The 20,368-nt window shown below is 36.9% G+C and overlaps 1 protein-coding gene across 4 annotated transcripts in view; it reads right to left on the reverse strand.

Annotated features, from left to right (window-relative positions):
* The window catches only part of LOC144434765 (mannose-1-phosphate guanylyltransferase regulatory subunit alpha-A-like), a 162,097-nt gene that overhangs the window by 114,517 nt on the left and 27,212 nt on the right, over positions 1–20,368 (reverse strand). For all 4 annotated transcript variants that reach the window (XM_078123249.1, XM_078123248.1, XM_078123246.1 and 1 more), the window contains exon 2: positions 16,974–17,071. In XM_078123249.1, the coding sequence (XP_077979375.1) occupies positions 16,974–17,071 (98 nt within the window). The remainder of the gene's footprint in view (positions 1–16,973; positions 17,072–20,368) is intronic.

Raw genomic sequence — 20,368 nt, forward strand, 5'->3', positions numbered from 1 at the left:
AAACAAATTGACGTGCATATGTATGCCATTGTATGTTACCCCTGTATCAAGTTTGAAAAAAATCGGTCCAGGCATCTCCAAGAAACGGCTGCGGACGGACGGACGGACGGACGGACACACGGACGCACAGACAGACGGAACCCAATCCATAAGTCCCCGTCCCGGACTTCGTCCGGCGGGGACTAACAAAAACAGACAACTAAATTCTTAGAAGGAAACATTAGCGTACATGTTGATGTGGGATTGATCATTGCGTCGTATTCAACTGACTATCAGTCCATAAATAGGAATGACGAATATTCATAAAGTTTCATCATGGCCAGAGCTGTCACATTTGTAACAGTCCAGCTGGGCAGTGTTTCGTGGCGCCATGCATCCACGCCACATGATTTTAGAGGTATGATACAATGTAACTACATATGTGTATACAAATACAACGTCTCGATCGTACTATTGCTGCCATGGCAACCTCACCAGTATTTCAAATTTTCGGCCGGTGCACAGCGTCGGTGACCCACACTTCTATTTGTGTCGCATTTGCGATGGAACTGGTCCAAGCACGTACAATTATACCGTCGATCAAGCGTGGGTTTCTGATCATGTTTTAATGCGTTTGAATGGTATCGTTGATGTGTGTATTTTAGCACAGATATAACACGATGGACCAGTGTCGTCAGAAAGCAACCGCAACACATTCCCTACATCTCAAAACATGAGAAATTACACTATTAACCCAGACTTAATTCAGAAAAGTCCCAAACCCGAATGTCAATATCACGTCCGAGGTTGCGTTGTTGACCTTCACCAAAGTGCATCAAGCATGTAAGAGTTGCATTCATAATACACTACAGTGTAGGCCTATTACAATTCCGGGAACATGATGTAGGCTACCACGTCATGTCAAAACACACTCCAATACATGCAGATCACAGCCACAGCACGTGAATTTATGAGTATTTAGGTAGAAAGTGACAGAACAGTGATGTGCAACATGACGAACCTGACATGATATTATACAATCATTTGCGTTGGTGCATTGCCACCCACAATACTATATAGATGACACATCGAAAAGTATGTACAAGAGATACACATGGATAATATACTGCATGTAAACTCTATCGCCGTCGCTCAAACATTCTTTTTCAATGTGCCACTTTGCTTAGAAAGCACTGGAGTGAATTGAATACCGTGGAACATCATCATCGCCAGAACCATCTGTCGAACTTTCACTTGTACCGTCCGGTTCAAAGGAATAGGGTTCAATAACAGTGACACCATCAAAGATGAAAGCTAGGTTGTGATCCTCTTCACTCGAAAAATCTGACGAACATCCGCTGTCCCGTTCAAAAGATACAGTTTCTAGAACTTGTTGTTGTGACTGAGCCTCCATAGCAATGCATGTTAGGAAGGTGAAGTTCAAGGTTATGTGTTCCTACTATGACGACATAACAGGAATGCTTTCATATGCAAATATAAATACTCGCTCAGCAGAGGGTGTATGAATGTGGAAGCAGCATAATTTCTAATGAGATTTTCACTATTCGTGGTCACTTTTTTCTCTTCAACGCTATAGAAATGTGTTGAGTGGCTATTTTTTATTGATTTGATGAAAAGTGAAAAATAGAATTGCAGTGGCCCTTTAATATATAGCCTTATTACCAAAAACCACTAATTACACAAATTGCTCATTAGTATTCATGGAATGTTTAACAAAACCTTATCAGTTCTTGCCATTACCCTACGAACACGTCTTCAAAATTTCATTTGAATTAAGCCAACTGTTTTGGAGAAAACGATGACACAGACAGACAGACACACACGCAGACTTTCGCCCACTAATACATATCTTCTTTACGGAAGAAAAAAGGGCATGTTAAAATCTAAGTTGTGCAGGTTTGCATAAAATGAACTGTCTAAAAGAGAGGAGTTTTTTGACGAGACTTAAAACAATTAAAATTCTAAGCACAACAGAGTTCCTGCAGTAGCCTATTCCACAGCCGTGGAGCACAAATAGCAAAATATTTATATTTGCATATGATAACTCACTATTACAAATAATGGTGCAAACTAAGTGAACCCTCAGCAGTTGACCGAAGAGAACATCCATGGGCACACACACTTAACAAGTCATTGAGAATGACATAGAAAAAAGAATGTCCTCTTTGGGGGCTAATAAAATACTAATGTTGTGCTAGAGAATGCCATTTGCTATCATCAGTTTTATACAATATATTTGCAATATTAAAATGCATCATATTATCTACTTTTTCAGGGTTTTATTCCAAGCATCAGTCATCAGTATTTCATAATGCCTCCAAAGAAAACAGTACAAGATCGTCTTTGACTTCAGATCGGTGATCCCATTTTTAATTATTTTGACATTGGCAAGGAAGATGTCAACTTCAAGTTTATTAATATAGATACAGAAGACTGTGAACCACACCAAATTTAGAAGAACAAAATAATGTATATTTTTATTTGTCATCAAAAATGTGTCAATTTGTAAATGTTAAAAGGGTGAAGAATGACACTTCCACTAACAATATCAGTGCCTGTATCTGATAACATTTACACAAAAATCAGTTGGTTCATGCCAGAGATATGAGGGTGACTGACAGGCACATGGATGGAACCGATGTAAAACTGCACTAATGTCCCTTTGGATGGTGACCTTTGCACAGCGTCGGTGACCCACACTTCTATTTGTGTCGCATTTGCGATGGAACTGGTCCAAGCACGTACAATTATACCGTCGATCAAGCGTGGGTTTCTGATCATGTTTTAATGCGTTTGAATGGTATCGTTGATGTGTGTATTTTAGCACAGATATAACACGATGGACCAGTGTCGTCAGAAAGCAACCGCAACACATTCCCTACATCTCAAAACATGAGAAATTACACTATTAACCCAGACTTAATTCAGAAAAGTCCCAAACCCGAATGTCAATATCACGTCCGAGGTTGCGTTGTTGACCTTCACCAAAGTGCATCAAGCATGTAAGAGTTGCATTCATAATACACTACAGTGTAGGCCTATTACAATTCCGGGAACATGATGTAGGCTACCACGTCATGTCAAAACACACTCCAATACATGCAGATCACAGCCACAGCACGTGAATTTATGAGTATTTAGGTAGAAAGTGACAGAACAGTGATGTGCAACATGACGAACCTGACATGATATTATACAATCATTTGCGTTGGTGCATTGCCACCCACAATACTATATAGATGACACATCGAAAAGTATGTACAAGAGATACACATGGATAATATACTGCATGTAAACTCTATCGCCGTCGCTCAAACATTCTTTTTCAATGTGCCACTTTGCTTAGAAAGCACTGGAGTGAATTGAATACCGTGGAACATCATCATCGCCAGAACCATCTGTCGAACTTTCACTTGTACCGTCCGGTTCAAAGGAATAGGGTTCAATAACAGTGACACCATCAAAGATGAAAGCTAGGTTGTGATCCTCTTCACTCGAAAAATCTGACGAACATCCGCTGTCCCGTTCAAAAGATACAGTTTCTAGAACTTGTTGTTGTGACTGAGCCTCCATAGCAATGCATGTTAGGAAGGTGAAGTTCAAGGTTATGTGTTCCTACTATGACGACATAACAGGAATGCTTTCATATGCAAATATAAATACTCGCTCAGCAGAGGGTGTATGAATGTGGAAGCAGCATAATTTCTAATGAGATTTTCACTATTCGTGGTCACTTTTTTCTCTTCAACGCTATAGAAATGTGTTGAGTGGCTATTTTTTATTGATTTGATGAAAAGTGAAAAATAGAATTGCAGTGGCCCTTTAATATATAGCCTTATTACCAAAAACCACTAATTACACAAATTGCTCATTAGTATTCATGGAATGTTTAACAAAACCTTATCAGTTCTTGCCATTACCCTACGAACACGTCTTCAAAATTTCATTTGAATTAAGCCAACTGTTTTGGAGAAAACGATGACACAGACAGACAGACACACACGCAGACTTTCGCCCACTAATACATATCTTCTTTACGGAAGAAAAAAGGGCATGTTAAAATCTAAGTTGTGCAGGTTTGCATAAAATGAACTGTCTAAAAGAGAGGAGTTTTTTGACGAGACTTAAAACAATTAAAATTCTAAGCACAACAGAGTTCCTGCAGTAGCCTATTCCACAGCCGTGGAGCACAAATAGCAAAATATTTATATTTGCATATGATAACTCACTATTACAAATAATGGTGCAAACTAAGTGAACCCTCAGCAGTTGACCGAAGAGAACATCCATGGGCACACACACTTAACAAGTCATTGAGAATGACATAGAAAAAAGAATGTCCTCTTTGGGGGCTAATAAAATACTAATGTTGTGCTAGAGAATGCCATTTGCTATCATCAGTTTTATACAATATATTTGCAATATTAAAATGCATCATATTATCTACTTTTTCAGGGTTTTATTCCAAGCATCAGTCATCAGTATTTCATAATGCCTCCAAAGAAAACAGTACAAGATCGTCTTTGACTTCAGATCGGTGATCCCATTTTTAATTATTTTGACATTGGCAAGGAAGATGTCAACTTCAAGTTTATTAATATAGATACAGAAGACTGTGAACCACACCAAATTTAGAAGAACAAAATAATGTATATTTTTATTTGTCATCAAAAATGTGTCAATTTGTAAATGTTAAAAGGGTGAAGAATGACACTTCCACTAACAATATCAGTGCCTGTATCTGATAACATTTACACAAAAATCAGTTGGTTCATGCCAGAGATATGAGGGTGACTGACAGGCACATGGATGGAACCGATGTAAAACTGCACTAATGTCCCTTTGGATGGTGACCTTTGCGGGCTAAAAACTACAAATAACTCAAATATATAATTGAGCAAAATAACATATCTGAATGTCATTTACAACACAATGTAACTTGAAACATGGACAACAGACCGTTTTATGTGACACTAAGATATACCGGTATAAGTACTGTTGTGATGAACTTTCTGAATAATACAAATATGAATGCAATATTTAAAACCGTCTTTCACTACACAGATGGGTATTACTGCTGTTACAGTACTACATGTAGGTGGTTCAGGTGTGTCTGTTGAATAAAACCTTCTATCTGTTGTAATAACGCCACTCATTCTGAAAATACAACAAGTGTCATTGTGCCATGATTGGGTTTTAGGGAACTGGCAGTTTATGTTGTCATTTTCAAACTTGGTTAATGTTGTTTGGCCTCATATGATTGTTTTCACTACTCTGTTCAAGCATGTCTGAGTTATGGCTTTGGACATGAAAACTGTGCCAACGAAATGGCTGCCAGGCAGCCATATCGGATTGTATCAAGACGGAAATTGATATGCACTTGTATGTCACAGAACACTGTGCTAATATCAACTTTGAATGAGATCTGTTCAAGCATGTCATATTGGATCGTATCATAAAACAAATTGATGTGCATATGTATGCCATTGTACATTGTATGTTGCCCCTGTACCAAGTTTGAAAAAAATCAGTCCAGGCATCTCCAAGAAACGGCTTTGGACGGACGGACGGACGGACTTACGTACGTACGTATGTAAGTCCGTCCGTCCGTCCAAAGCCGTTTCTTGGAGATGCCTGGACTGATTTTTTTACGTACGTACGTATGTACGTACGGACGCACGGAACCCAATCCATAAGTCCCCATCCGGACTTCGTCTGGCGGGGACTAATAAAGTCAAATTAACTTTTACACTCACATACACACGTGTGCACATGCATATTTGTATATGTATGTATGTACAAATGTATGTATGTACCAGGTATGTACATTGTATGTATGTATGTATGTATCTATGTACATGTATGTATGTATGTATCAGGGTTCGTACACTTAAGAGTAAAAAAAAAATCCAGAGCGTTTCTGTCAGTTTTCCTGAGGTATTCATATTGATTTGGGTCATTTTCCAGGGTCTCAACCATCAAAATGTATTTTCTTGAATTTGGTCATTTTCCAGGGGTGTCAACCATCAAAATTTGAATTGGGTCATTTTCCAGGAGGGGTGTCAACCATCAAAATTTATTTCATTGAATAGGGTCATTTTCCTGGGGTGTCAACCATCAAAACATATCCGGTAAAACAAATAAAACCAGATTTAAACTGAATGCCTCCTGTAAGGTATATGGTATTTTAAGAGTGCATGATGTGCTTAATTCAAGTATTGTTCATTATTGGAAATACTCATTAAAGGTAAAAGTTCTATCAACAAACTTCATACGAAAGGTGCGTATTTTTGTGTTGTTGATATATGTATTAATTATATGAAATTTGAAGCTTGCATTACCAAAAATCATTAATCATGCAAATTAGTTATTAACACTGTAAGGTACATCAACAACTTTATAGGGCATATAAAGTTTGTTATGTTTAATGTATGAAGTAAATTATATTGAAATAGAAGTAATATTGTATGCAGTCTTAAGATATAGTCTATTTACCAAAAATAATTACACAAATTAATCATTAACACTGTAAGGGAAGGCAGATATATCAAGTGTATCGTAATTACGCGTTAGGACGCGTTACGCCGGGTAAAGACGAGTGAAGACGATAAAGGACGATGAATATTCATAAAGGTTTCACGCATATTCATGAGCCAAAGTTTGTACATAAACATCTATTGTCTGTCGATCACTAATCTGAAAGACGCGGCTTTACGTTGTTCTACGGGTTAAACAATACATATAAACATTAGTATGTATCTCCAAAGAGTTACCCATTTGTACTTCGATAGATTCCGATCAAACAACATGTCTTACCTACGTCTCTTGTTTACTTCTCAACGAAGATCAGAAGGTACAGGCAATATTTTCCCTGTCAGCCCTTTTCAGGGCCCTGATCTTCGTTTCTACATAACTCCATTCAACATGCTGCCGTTCACCCCAGTGGGCGACAAGGAATACACGAAATCCGAGCCACGGCCGAAGCACAGCGGCTGTACCAACATGTACGTCGGTGTATTTAATTTGATGTACAAACACTCAACAGATAATCTAATAAATCTAGCTTGGTTTTTTCCTTTCTTTCTTTTGTATTGTTCGTAAATTTGAGAATAAGGGACAAAAATCAGATGGCGAACGTTACAAGGAAGATCGCAAAGTTTCGTGAATAAATCGCAGACTTCTTGAACATATCGATTCCTGTTACTATTGAACAATTGAACTCGCAAATGCCCTGTGGAGTGATAATTGGGCAAAGAAAATCACAACACTACACAAAACAGATGCAATAATTGTGAATCATGTTTTTCAAACGACCACTTTCTCCCTTTTCAGTGCACGGTTTAGCCACAATAATCAAAGTGTCAAGTGTCGGCATAACGTTGATCATTGACAGCGTTTTACATACTAATAATAATAGGGAGGATGAGAAAAAGACTTGGGAAAGTTGTCAATGTCTTCCACAATGCGTATTTCCGTCAGTGTTTTCATTCACACTCTGCATGTGTACGTACGTCCCACCTTGAAAATTCACCTATCAAAACACCAAACCTTAGCTTACTGTTTTTGAAGTTCATGAAATACATAGTTTTTAAAAATTATTATCATGCCCTAGTTATTTTCATCATGGTTACTTTTCGACATTAGAGTAACCGTGTTTCAATAAAAATCGTTATGTTTTTTAAAAGAAAGGAAGAAACTGGAGTTTAATCCTTTACAATATACAATGACTAACAATGATATGCACTTTCCATGAAATTACAAAGTTTTTGAAAGTCCCGAATCATTCATCTGTCAGTGAACTTTGTGGTGATATTACAAATTGTCTTGGACACAAGTTCATTTGTACATGTCATTTACATTTGTAGTGTTAGCACGTTATGTCCCTGGTGTACAATACCACAGGGCGTGTATTATAGCTTAGGGCGGCCCTTTCAATTTTTCTGTTTCTCATCTCGCGACAGATCCTAATTTGCAGCTCCGACATCAGAAATAAAAAACTTTTTTTTTTTTTATTTCCGACCGACCCCTGAGTTCAACACAGCAAGATTGTAAGGTTCGAACGAACATCAAACGTTCCTCATGGCGTCTTAGGCCAGTGTTCTGCAGAGGCCGCGACCTTGCGACATTGGCCCCCTAAAATTACAAATGACGCAATAATTTTCCCAACTTGCGTCACTTTGGTGCATTCATTTTACGGCAGACATCAAAATTATCTAAGTCCAGGGCCAGGCCCTGACGTCAATCCCACAAGAAGTATACTGACTCTGTAAGGGAAAGTTTTGTTGACATCATATAAGATACAGTGACAACGCACAGTTCTATTGTTACATAAAAAATGCCACAAAAAGATCAACTTTGATAAACTTAATCTACAAATTGAAACATTAGAGGGAGTAGATGAGATGTCTAAATTGACGTCGTCTCTCGTCACATATTTTGTCTACCGTCACTGTCGCGACCTCTGACCTACTCACTGAAGTGTGCAAAACACTGAACTTGCTACGGGAAATCGGAACATCTATCTGCCAAAGCTCAGAAGCCTTAGTAAACCAAATTTATGGGACAGGTTGTGTTTTTTTCATTTGTTGATGGGGGTTAGATTAATTGAAACGAAATGAGTACATGTGTATTTTAATTCCGAAAAGTTGTGTTAGGGGATCACGTTGCATGATGGTGACAGTGAAACATGTGAATGTTGGGCACTGAATCAATGCGTGATCACTGGCATGGCCACTATACGGCCGATGCATGTGCGCCCGGTCCAAGACATGAAGAATGAACGTGTTGTGAAAATCAGAAAATAATTACAGTGGTATTTACAAAGCATCCTAACTTTGATGTTGTTGATAGTTTTAGTTCAAGATTTCTGAGTTTCAAGGACACCTAATGTCAGCTTTCCGTATCAAGTTTACGGTATGTAACTATGCTGTCATTTGATATAGCAAGACCAAATCATGATGCACAGCCAGTAACGGTAATTAATAAAAAATAAATTATTTCAAAGTTTGTTTGTATTATTTATTTGTAAGTTTTTCGCTCACATTTGGTACATTTTCTTAAAAATGTTTTTTTTTTCTTAACCTCATGAATTTGAAGAGGGAATGATAAACACATCAGTGTCTAATTATAGTAGATCGCTATACCGGTCGTGAGTACTCAGGGCTCAAAACAGTCTATCTGTTGGCACGGGGCTACCACTTTCAATATTTGGCAGCCTAAGTGAGCTACTATTTACCTAAAAGGCTTACAAAATATCTCGAAGATGAGAATGTGGAACAATGTATTTGCAATGAAAGTGTCGATTTTTCGCGACCGTGCATATACGATAAAAAAAATGTGCCGTGCAACATTTTAACTACAAAAACAAAATACGACAATGCAACGACCACAACGCATTCTCCTGCTGCTATGCTCGCTCTTTAATTTTAGTTGCTTTCACAACGTCTATGAATGAACGTTGGGCTACTCACTCCGCAATCCGATATTTGAGAATTGTTTTTCATTTTACAAATCACCGATATTGTTTCATTGTTTCACATTGAATAATTCTAAACTTCATTGTTGTTGAAAACTGTAATTTCCATTCTAAAGGGTTGCTTTGAGGGTATGTAAATTAGACGGCTGCATAACCGAGCACAAATGAATCCATGATAATTTTCTATCTGATTACAATTTAAAGTTAGTAGCGGTGGATTCGTCAGGCAAATTACAAGTAATTCAACTGTTTATGAGTCACTTTTCTCTATGTTTCTTACCAAGATATTACATTTGTTTATGGCTAAAGTTCAAGTAAATTACATTTTACGTTGGAAAATTGCGGAAATACAAGGTTTCATATCACTGAGTCTGCAGCCTGAGAATAGTAAACCGGTCATTCACTAATGAGTCAACATGTCATTGCTGATGTCATGTACGTGTGTTGATTGCCGATGTATACATATTTGGTAAATGACACTCGTAGTCGTTCTCGGCTTAAATCCTATCGTCTAAAATGAAGTTTCAGTTGATATTGTTCGCAGTAATTATGAATTTATAAGACCTGTTTTACTTGTAGTCGCATTTAAAAGATATAAAATTATTCATGACATACGAAATGGGCGTACAGTGCGACACACTAATCACCGTACCACTGCACTGGCACACTGGCATACCGTAATCCGACATCGTAAGTTGTACTTGTATTTTGGAAATTGAGCTTTTTGGTGCAAATTATTTTGACCCTTTCTCACTTCATCATCATCATAAGCACACAGGGTTTTTCGGTTGTATAATTGTGGAAAGGTCAACACATTCCCAAGGGCCGCGGTCGATTACCAAAGACGCACAAAGACGATGTTGGTACTGGAAACAAACCAAGGCGATAACATCAAATAACATCCCGAAACGCGTGAATACGATGTACTTATAGAAAACAAAGGAGGGCAAAAGTCATTATCTATTGTCAGTTATTCAGGAACTACGAACACCTCATTATTCGTCGTTTATCGTCTTCACGCGTCTTCACCCGGCGTAACTCGTCCTGACGTGTAATTACAGTGCACTTGATATATCTGCCTTCCCTAAGGTACATCAACAAACTTTATAGGACATTTGCACTCTGTTATGTTTAACGTATGTACTACATGTAAATTGTATTGAAATTGAAGTATGTCGTCTAAAGATATAGCCTAATTACCGAAACTCATCAAGTTGGCAAATTATTCACTTACACTGTAAGGTGCATCAACAAACTTCATATGACATACATGATTTATTAGGTTTACCATATGTTCTAAACTGTATTGAAATTGAAGTATGCAGTCTTCAGATATAGCCTAATTACCAAAACTCATTAATTATGCAAATCATTCATTAACACTATAAGGTACATCAACAAACTTTACAGGACATATGCGATTTGTTATGTTTAACATATGTTCTATATTGTATTGAAATTGAAGTATGCAGTCTTCAGATATAGCCTAATTACCGAAACTCACTAATTATGCAAATCATTCATCAACACTGTAAGGTACATCAACAAACTTTATAGGACCTGTGCAATTTGTTTTGGTTAATATACAGTTGTATGTACTAAATTATATGGAAATTGAAGAATGCATTCTTAAAATATACCCTAATTACTGAAAATACTTAATTATGCAAATTATTCATTAACACTGTAAGGTACATGTACATCAACAAATTTTATAGGACATATGCACTTGGCTATGTTTAACTAATACACTAAATTATACTGAAATTGGAATATGCAGTCTTAAGATATTGCTTAATTAGTCAATTTCATTGATATTAGCATGAACAAAACTCCCTCAAAAACTAATCAGGTCTGCCCATTACCCCCAACATTATGTGTACCAAATTTCATTATAATTGAGCCATCCGTTTTTAAGAAAATGGTGACACAGACAGACAGCCAGACAGAGACAGACAGACAGACAGAGACACACACACACACACACCCCTTCGAGTTGAATTGAGAAATCGTAATGTTCGGCAACATGCAAACAAAACATTTGTCCAAAGACCAACGTTGGTGCATGGTGGAGGATCTATAATAAGTTGGCTTATTGAAAATGAACAATATTAAAGTGGCCATATGGATGAGAATTTGGTATTTATTTTGGATTTTTATTTGATAAAAAATAATGCAAAATAACATATACCAAGTCCATGTTCACAACTCAATAAATTGCAAAAAGATGCACAAAGTGTAAAAAGTTTGTTATTGTACGTACAATCACTAATTATGGAAATAACTCATTAAACTAACAAGCGACCTATCGGTCAGAATAGCTCCGCTGTTTTTTTTTTTAATTTAATTTTTTATTTTGGTGACATGTAGAAGTGGTTCAGGTCTTCAGCTCTTCACTATGCAGTTTTGTTTTAGCGATGCAATAAAGTGGTTAGTGGTTTCATATGATGTCTCACTATAAAACACATTTTACACAGAAGTTGGTAATGTATTGTACTTTTATACCATAGTCACCATTTTATGACAAAAATCTACTGTTATGAAAAATTGCACAAAATCTCAGAAAAAAATGACTGGGAAATGCACACAAGAAAAAGAAAAAAAGAGGATTTTGAGGTTGGCTATAAATAATTCCAGTGTCTTACAGCTGTAACCCTGGAAAATTTTAATGATGAATGAAATAAACTAGGGATCTAAAATAATTTTGAGGCAATTTGAATTTCAATTTTCTAACAAATTTACAAAGTCAACAACATTCAACTTGTACTAGTTGTGGTAGATATATATAGGGAAGAAATGTATTAATCGCCATCTTAGTTTCCGTACGGCGACAATCTCAAGTACCCGGAAGAGAGTCATTCTCAGCCATACGTTACAGTGGTAACACTCGTTCATGTTCGAAATGGTTGAAATGATCTTTTTTTTTATTTCTTTTCATCACAACAACAAAATCTGCGTGATCAAAAGTGTTGTAAACTAAACCAGAAAGAATTATCGGACTGGCTAAACTTCCCGATGAACTGGAGTAAGGTCCTACTACTTCCAAGTAAGCCTCGATAGTACTATAGTACGTGAGAAAATTGTCTCAAACTAGCGATACAACTTTCAAAATATAACTTGACATGTCTTCATTTGTTAGAGTTATATAATTCAAGACGGGTTTTCACTCGAAAACAACAATTCTGTGAATAATGACACTCTGAACGCAGCGATTTCTCGGACGATGTTACCACTGTAACGTATGGCTGACAACGACTTGCTTCCGGGTTAGTCCCTCGTGCATACGGGTGGATTGTCGGCGATTAATACATACATCGTCTGATATTTTAATTCACAGTGTTTCTTGTGACCGGCGCCTGTCAGCAGACTCTGCCATTTTTTTCATCATTCCATTGTATTTAAACCTTGTACTTGACATTTCGCAATATTTATAATTCTCAACAAAATACCTCAACATGCCTCACTTCGCTCGTACTCAAAGCAGCCCCGCGTGGTATGATCACTGACACTGATGACATGATGAGAGAGAACCTTTTCGGATTTACATGTAAAACGGGGAAAGATACGCAAAACATAATGCAAAGTCTGAAGCCAAATTAAAGTTGTAATTATTTTAATTATTTTTACTTGCCAAATATTTGCATTTTGGAAAGGCAAGACACGTTCATGTCGTTTAACTTTACATGTGAACTGTCGGCCATAACTTCAACCGCATGCCTGGCATGCCCTTCCTTACGCAAGTTGTCTGAATTCTGGTTCACTGTCATTCCAAATTGCACGACAATATAGAATTAACCACAAGTTACATGTTATCTGAAAACATCACACTTTTATAGTGGGTCTGAAGTGTGATTTTAGTGAGTACCAAGAACGTCCTGTGTTGATACTCAAGATACTTGCTGTGGAAAATCGCTCGGTCAAATGAGGTCACCTACAGCTTCTGGTCGAATCAGGATAGAGTATGCAAATGAGGATGTTGCGGACTGGCTGATTATGTAGAAGGGTGCAGAATTGGATTTGAAGTTTACAACCCTGTTTCGAACAAATATTTGTCATTTGGGCGCCCAATGCGTAGAATTATGACTATAGCACATATTACATTGCTTGTTTGACATCAATAGTGTCTTTTGAAAAGTGGCAGTTTACTTAAAGTCTCGTCGACTGATTTCCAATATGGCGTCGGTCATTATGCTCATTAACATATTCATTTTTTTTTCAAATTACAAAAAAAAAATCATAAAAAATAAAAATGAGGATGTGCTGACTTGAAATTAACAAATCTGAGTAAGCTACCCCCTGCGCATCAACACGCCAGATATCAAAGCAATCTAATAAGAGGTTTTCAAGGAGTTGATGAAAATGACATTTTATGAAAAAAATCATAAAAAATTGAAAATGGCACAGATCAACTTGGCATGAACAAATCTGAATAGCCTCCCCCCCAGGGAACATGCACACCAAATATCGAAGAATTCCGACTGTCACTTCCGGAGTAGATAGTAAAAATATAAAAGTTTGACGGACACCTATGATTCACTCTACTCTCTATACCTCAATACCCACCTATACCTAAAGCTACGCTTTCAGCTTTCGCTGACAGCGGAGCTAAAAAAAACTATGGTAACAGGCTTTGTTTTTGGACAAGCGTGCTTTCTTAGGTTAATGTATGTAAGAATGTATGATACTGCTTAATTACTGAATATCGTTCATTATTCAAAATACTCATTAAAAGGTACAAGTTGTAGCAACAAACTTCATAGGACAGGTGCGTATTATTATGGTTGATATATGTATCATATTATACGAAATTTGAAGCTTGCATTTTTAAGATACAACCTAGTTACCTAAAATCATTAATTATGCAAATTTTTCATTAAAACTGTAAGCTATATCAAAAGTTTTATAGGACATATCCGCTTTGTTATGGTTAACGTATGTACTAAATTGTATTGAAATTGAAGTATGCAGTCTTAAGATATAGCCTAATTACCGAAAATCATTAATTATGCAAATTATTCATTAACACTGTAAGGTACATCAACTAACTTTATAGGATATACACAATGTGTTATGGTTAATGTATGTACTGAATTATATTGAAATTGAAGTATGCAGTCGTAAGATATAGCCTAATTACCAAGAATCATTAATTATGCAAATTATTCATTAACACTGAAAGGTACATCAACAAGCTTTACAGGACATATGCGATTGTTAAGGTTAACGTATGTTCTAAATTATGTTGAATTTGAAGTATGCATTCTTCAGATATAGCCTAATTACCAAAAATAATTAATTATGCAAATTATTCATTAACGCTGTAAGGTACATCAACGAATTTTATAGGACAAATGTATGTTGTTATGTTTAACGAATATAATAAATTATATTGAAATTGAAGTATGCAGTCTTAAGATATTGCATAATTAGTTGATTTCATTAATATGCAAATTTCTCTAATTAAACATTAACAGATCTGGCTCAAAACCTAATAAGGTCTAGCCATTACCCTAAAAATTATATATTCCAAATTTCATTACAATTGAGCCAGCTGATTTTTAGAAAATTATGACACAGACAGACAGACACCCAGACACACAGACAGACATTCCCCTTTTAATACCTCCCGTACCCTTACGGGAGGTAAAAACGACACTGCGTCTCCAAATTTTAATTTAAAAATACAAATATAGCTGATTTATGATTTATAGGATAAAATCAAAGACAATGAAAAAAATTCTTGTTTTTAGCAGACACCGCCAAATTTAAACCATCATTAAACTAACTATTAACTTGCATTACAATGGGATGATCGTGTCACTTGTGTGTTCATTCAGACAATATGACGTAAGTCGGGTGAACAGTTATGGCATTGTATCAAATTTTAGACATTTCTTCAAAAATAGGAGACAATATACTATATAGCAATTTTGGGGCCTGGCAAGCAAGATGTCCTATAATCATAGGGCCTGCAATCCCTTGAGTGGCTCCAACTCTAGTTCAAAACGTATGAATATTTTCAATGCAATTTTGGAAAGTTTGTGTTGAAACTGATTTCAAGGCCAAAATATAGGTAACACTGTCAGTTTCAACCGGCTCTACATATGCGCCCAGACGTCCATAAATTGCCGTCTGACGGCAGTTAATGAAACTCCTGTTGTTGCTATAGGCATGGTCTTGTTGCTAGGCACATTTGCATATACTTTTTGAATGTTTGTTCACTTGTCTAAGAATCCCTGTTGTTATCTTTGTGAAATACACAATTGTTTGACTTACTATGGGCGTGGTCATGGTTGCTGGGGATATTTGTATACATTTTTTAATGTTTAGTCACTTACCTACCAGATGACGTTATTTTAGCAAAATATACTGGCATTTGGTTGTTGCTAAGGGCGTGGTCATGACAGCTAAGGCCAATTGTGTCAAAATGTTTTGAACAAAATCTGCAGAATATCACTTCTAGAAATATCTCACCCAATTTCAATCTCATTCATCAAGTACTTTTTGAGATATCAAGTTTTTGACCAAAATTCTACTGAACCTTACCAGTTCGGTTGTGCTAAAAAACCCTCAAAGAAAAAGCACTGTTTCCGGATTTACATTTGTATAAGTTTCACGATATACCCCAACATGGCCATGCTTAGAACCTTCAATTAGGTGGATTTTGGCAACGTCCTCTCCAGTCTATTCAAATCAATAATCATGAAGGTCCTATAAAAGCTGCCACTACGATCGAAAGATCAGCTCATCACGTACCCACTTCATTAACTTTCTTTGACAAGATCACATGCCGTATGTGGTATAGTGCAGTGTTGTTTATATTTGTGGACAATGAATCTCATCATGTCTAAACAGCGAACCTGTCTACAATTTGGCATCAGGTAATCATCAAAGCTATGTCAGATATTATTAAACAGAGAATTGCAGGTACAAGTAATGAGGTAATGTCTACAATGAGTGTAACTCCTTGTTTGAGCTTATCACCCATATTTTGTTTGACCATTAAAGTTATAATTTATTTAATGAAAATTATATGAATTTACATCGTTCAATGTGAGAGTCAGTGTGTTGTAAGCATAGAGGTCTTTTGATTGGAAAGATGACTGTAAAAAATCCAATCCCCATGGATTCCAGGCTAGGAGGTCACTTATAACTTTGAATCAATACACTTGTATGTGTCAAAATCTGAGCCTGCAATCGATGACTTTCAATAGCTTGTTTGTTCCAAGGACGATGTGTGTGAGTCTGTGTATCAGTTGGGGTGGATGGTGTTGTTTATATTTGTAGTGAGTGGTCTGTGGGAAACCTGTTTCTTATCTATCTAAATTGCTCTTGGGGAACATAAAATGTGTATGATACCCAAAGTCCTTCAGCAAGCCTTCGATTTTTTAGTATTTTTTCTGTATTTGTTACTAATTACCCTACGCCATGCTTCTAGGTGATGGCATACCATTGGGAAGCCAGGTTATTCCTGTTAATAGTAAATATTGATACTTACCCTACTACATGCTTCTATGTGATGGTATACCATTGGGAAGCCAGCAACCGGAAATAGTGGTTTGGGAAGTTCCAGTGATAGGGGACGAAATCTGGTGCCTTTTGGGAAAACAAAGGTCCAAATTTAGCTACATGTAATCTACAAAAATGCAAGTCAGGGTTGTACCTTTGAAATGATAACAAGAATAAATTATTATCATTAAACACTAAGATTTCCTTATAAGGCCTAATAAAAAATAGCACCAACAGCATTGTTTGTAACACAACTGTACAGTTTTTTAAGTTGTTTATCCACCTGCTGATCCATACTAGCTATACATGTATACATGTAGGTGTTCATTTGCTGAATGATTATCCAGTTGCCTATCCAGCCCTATTGTTGTCTTTGCAATGCAATAAACATGATCATTTGGCTGTTGCTATAGGTGTGATCATGTTGCTAGACATATTTGCATATTTCTTTTTGAATGGTTATTCATTTGTCTATGAATACCTCACATCATCTTTGTAAAAAACATCATCAGATGGCTCTTGCTATGGGCGTGGTCTTGTTGCTAGACACATTTGCATACATTTTTTGCAAGTTTATTCACTTACATACATGTATACATGTACCTACCAATGTAGTACCAGATGATGTTATTTTAGCAAAATGTACTGGCATTCGGTTGTTGCTAAGGGCGTGGTCATGATGGCTACATTCTTGCAAACCGGAGTTACATTATTTCTACCACAACAGTGGGAGGCTTGTTAAGAACATTGTCATAAAACAGGCCATGGTTTGCGACGATGGATGGCTAGGGCCAATTGTGTCAAAATGTTTTGAACAAAATCTGCAGAATATCACTTCTAGAAATATCTCACCAAATTTTAGTCTCACTGACCAAGTCTTTTTTGAGATATAAGTGTTTGACCAAAATTCACATTTTTTACACCTAATTTGCATATCACTGATGAGATCGTTATATGTTTAATACAACTTCATCTATACAACCCCCAGATGCATCCCCATTAAATTTTAGCCCAATCTGCTCAGTAGTTTTCAAATTGATAAAAAAATACTTAGAGCTCATTTGAATGGAAAATAAATTTTCTACATCACACAAAGTGACACTTTTTACCGACATCCTTATCCACAAAAGCAAAAATGCCGTCGGAACCTTGAACTAACATTGCGATAATCTGTGAGTGAACTCAATGCAGTATAATGGAAGGGTCAGACTGATCCTTCCATACCGATATACTGCATTGAGTTCACTAAGCGATCTCCTTGTATAAAACATCGTATTCGTTGTCAAAATTGAATGGAAATTTCTATGAAAAGCACCTTTATTTACATTGCAAACGATGTGCAAACGATGTTCCTGTTCAAGCATATCTGAGTTATGGCTTTGGACATGAAAACTGCGCCAACAAAATCGCTGCCAGGCAGCCATATGGGATTGTATCATGATGAAAATGGATATGCAAATGTATGTCATAGAACACTGTTCTAATACCAACTTTGAATGAGATCTGTTCAAGAATGTCTGAGTTATGGCTTTGGACATGGAAAATTCGCAAACAAAATGGCTGCCAGGCAGCCATATTGGATCATATCACAACGAAAATGGATATGCACATGTATGTCATAGAACACTGTCCTAGTAGCTCACGCAGCAGCAGCAAAGCTGCCACATAGTGGCTCAATGACTAGTACGCATGCGCGTCGTACATGTACAAATGTATATACTATGCGAAAAAAATTGGTGGTTCTCCCAGGGATGCATTGCGGCTAGCAGTGACTACGCATGCGCCTTCCATATACTACGTGCATTCTCCACACGCTATTGTACCATCGTATAGCATAGGACTAGGCGACATAACATCACCATGTATTGCAATATTGTAACAGTAGGCCTGTTGGCACGAGTATCGTAACATTGTAACGAGTATCGAGGCATCACTGTACCTCAAGGAGAAATTGTTACACTATTTGGAAGTTTGATGCACGGCCGGTACGCGGTACGGACCACTGATGATGACATAGCGCAGTTTAATTTCCGGGTTGTGGAAGTGTGGTTTTGACATTTATATTGTCGATAATTGATTTTTTTACATGTTCTAAAAAGAATAACTACTTTCCTATGTTTGTTGATACAGTAACATTCCTAAATCATCGAGTTGAATTGAGAAATCGTGATGTTCGGCAACATGTCAACAAAACATTTGTCCAAAGACCAACGTACGTTGGTGGAGGGTCTATGATAAGTTGGCTGATTGAAAATGAACAATATTAATCTATGATGGTTTTTGGAAACCAACAACTGCATAGAGTGTTGGCTTTCTGTACTTCTCGTCCATGTCAGAGAATTAGATGTCATTCAATAAAATAAATTTTGATGGTCAATACCCCTGGAAAATGACCCAAATCAAGTGTATCAACCCTGGCCCAGGCAGATGGTCACAAATGAATCTACCCTGCGTGAGCTTATGGGCTTTGCCTAGTTATGATATTACCAACTTTGAATGAGATCTGTTCAAGCATGTCCGAGTTATGGCTTTGGACATGGAAAATTCGCAAACAAAATAGCTGCCAGGCAGCCATATTTGATCATATCACGACGAAAATGGATATGCACATGTATGTCATAAAACACTGTCCTAATACCAACTTTGAATGAGATCGGTTCAAGCATGTCTGAGTTATGGCTTTGGACATGGAAAATTCGCAAACAAAATGGCTGCTAGGTGGCCATAATGGATCGTATCACGACAACAATGAATTGCACATGTATGTCATAGTATGTTGCCCCTGTACCAAGTTTGAAAAAAATCGGTAGAGGCATCTCCAAGAAACGGCTTTGGACGGACTGACTGACGGACGATGGACGAACGGAACCCAATCTGTAAGTCCCCGGCAGCTGTCCCCTATCCTAATAAAGGGGATTATGGGTAATGTATGCATATGTGGGAAATTCAAACTGCTGTAAGGAGCACTGACTTTGAAAAAGTTTCACATGGCTCTCATATTTCATATATACTGTTTGTAAATATATAGTGATGCAACATGAGTAAAAATAACTGATGTTAACTAAGTTTGGTAGCCAATATAGAAGGTTTATCATCAAACTGACGCAAAATTTGTTTAAAATTTGTCTAGTAAAAACCGTTGGCCCAGTTGTCAATTAGGCTTACAAGTTACACAAAGCATGATAAGACACTGTGAATGGTTCAAATAAACAACGTGCGAAATGCCAAATACCAAATGCAAACAATACAAGCGAACACCAGATTTAAAGTGAATGCCTTCTGTAAGGAATTTCATGATTTATGCAAGAAATTTAGCTCTATATCTGTGATTTGTCAAGTCCCAATGAAAGTTAGTTGTCAAAAATGTTGTTGAAATGCCCGCCA

Source organism: Glandiceps talaboti, chromosome 5 (genome assembly GCF_964340395.1).
Source record: "Glandiceps talaboti chromosome 5, keGlaTala1.1, whole genome shotgun sequence".
Taxonomy (NCBI): Eukaryota; Metazoa; Hemichordata; class Enteropneusta; family Spengelidae; genus Glandiceps; species Glandiceps talaboti.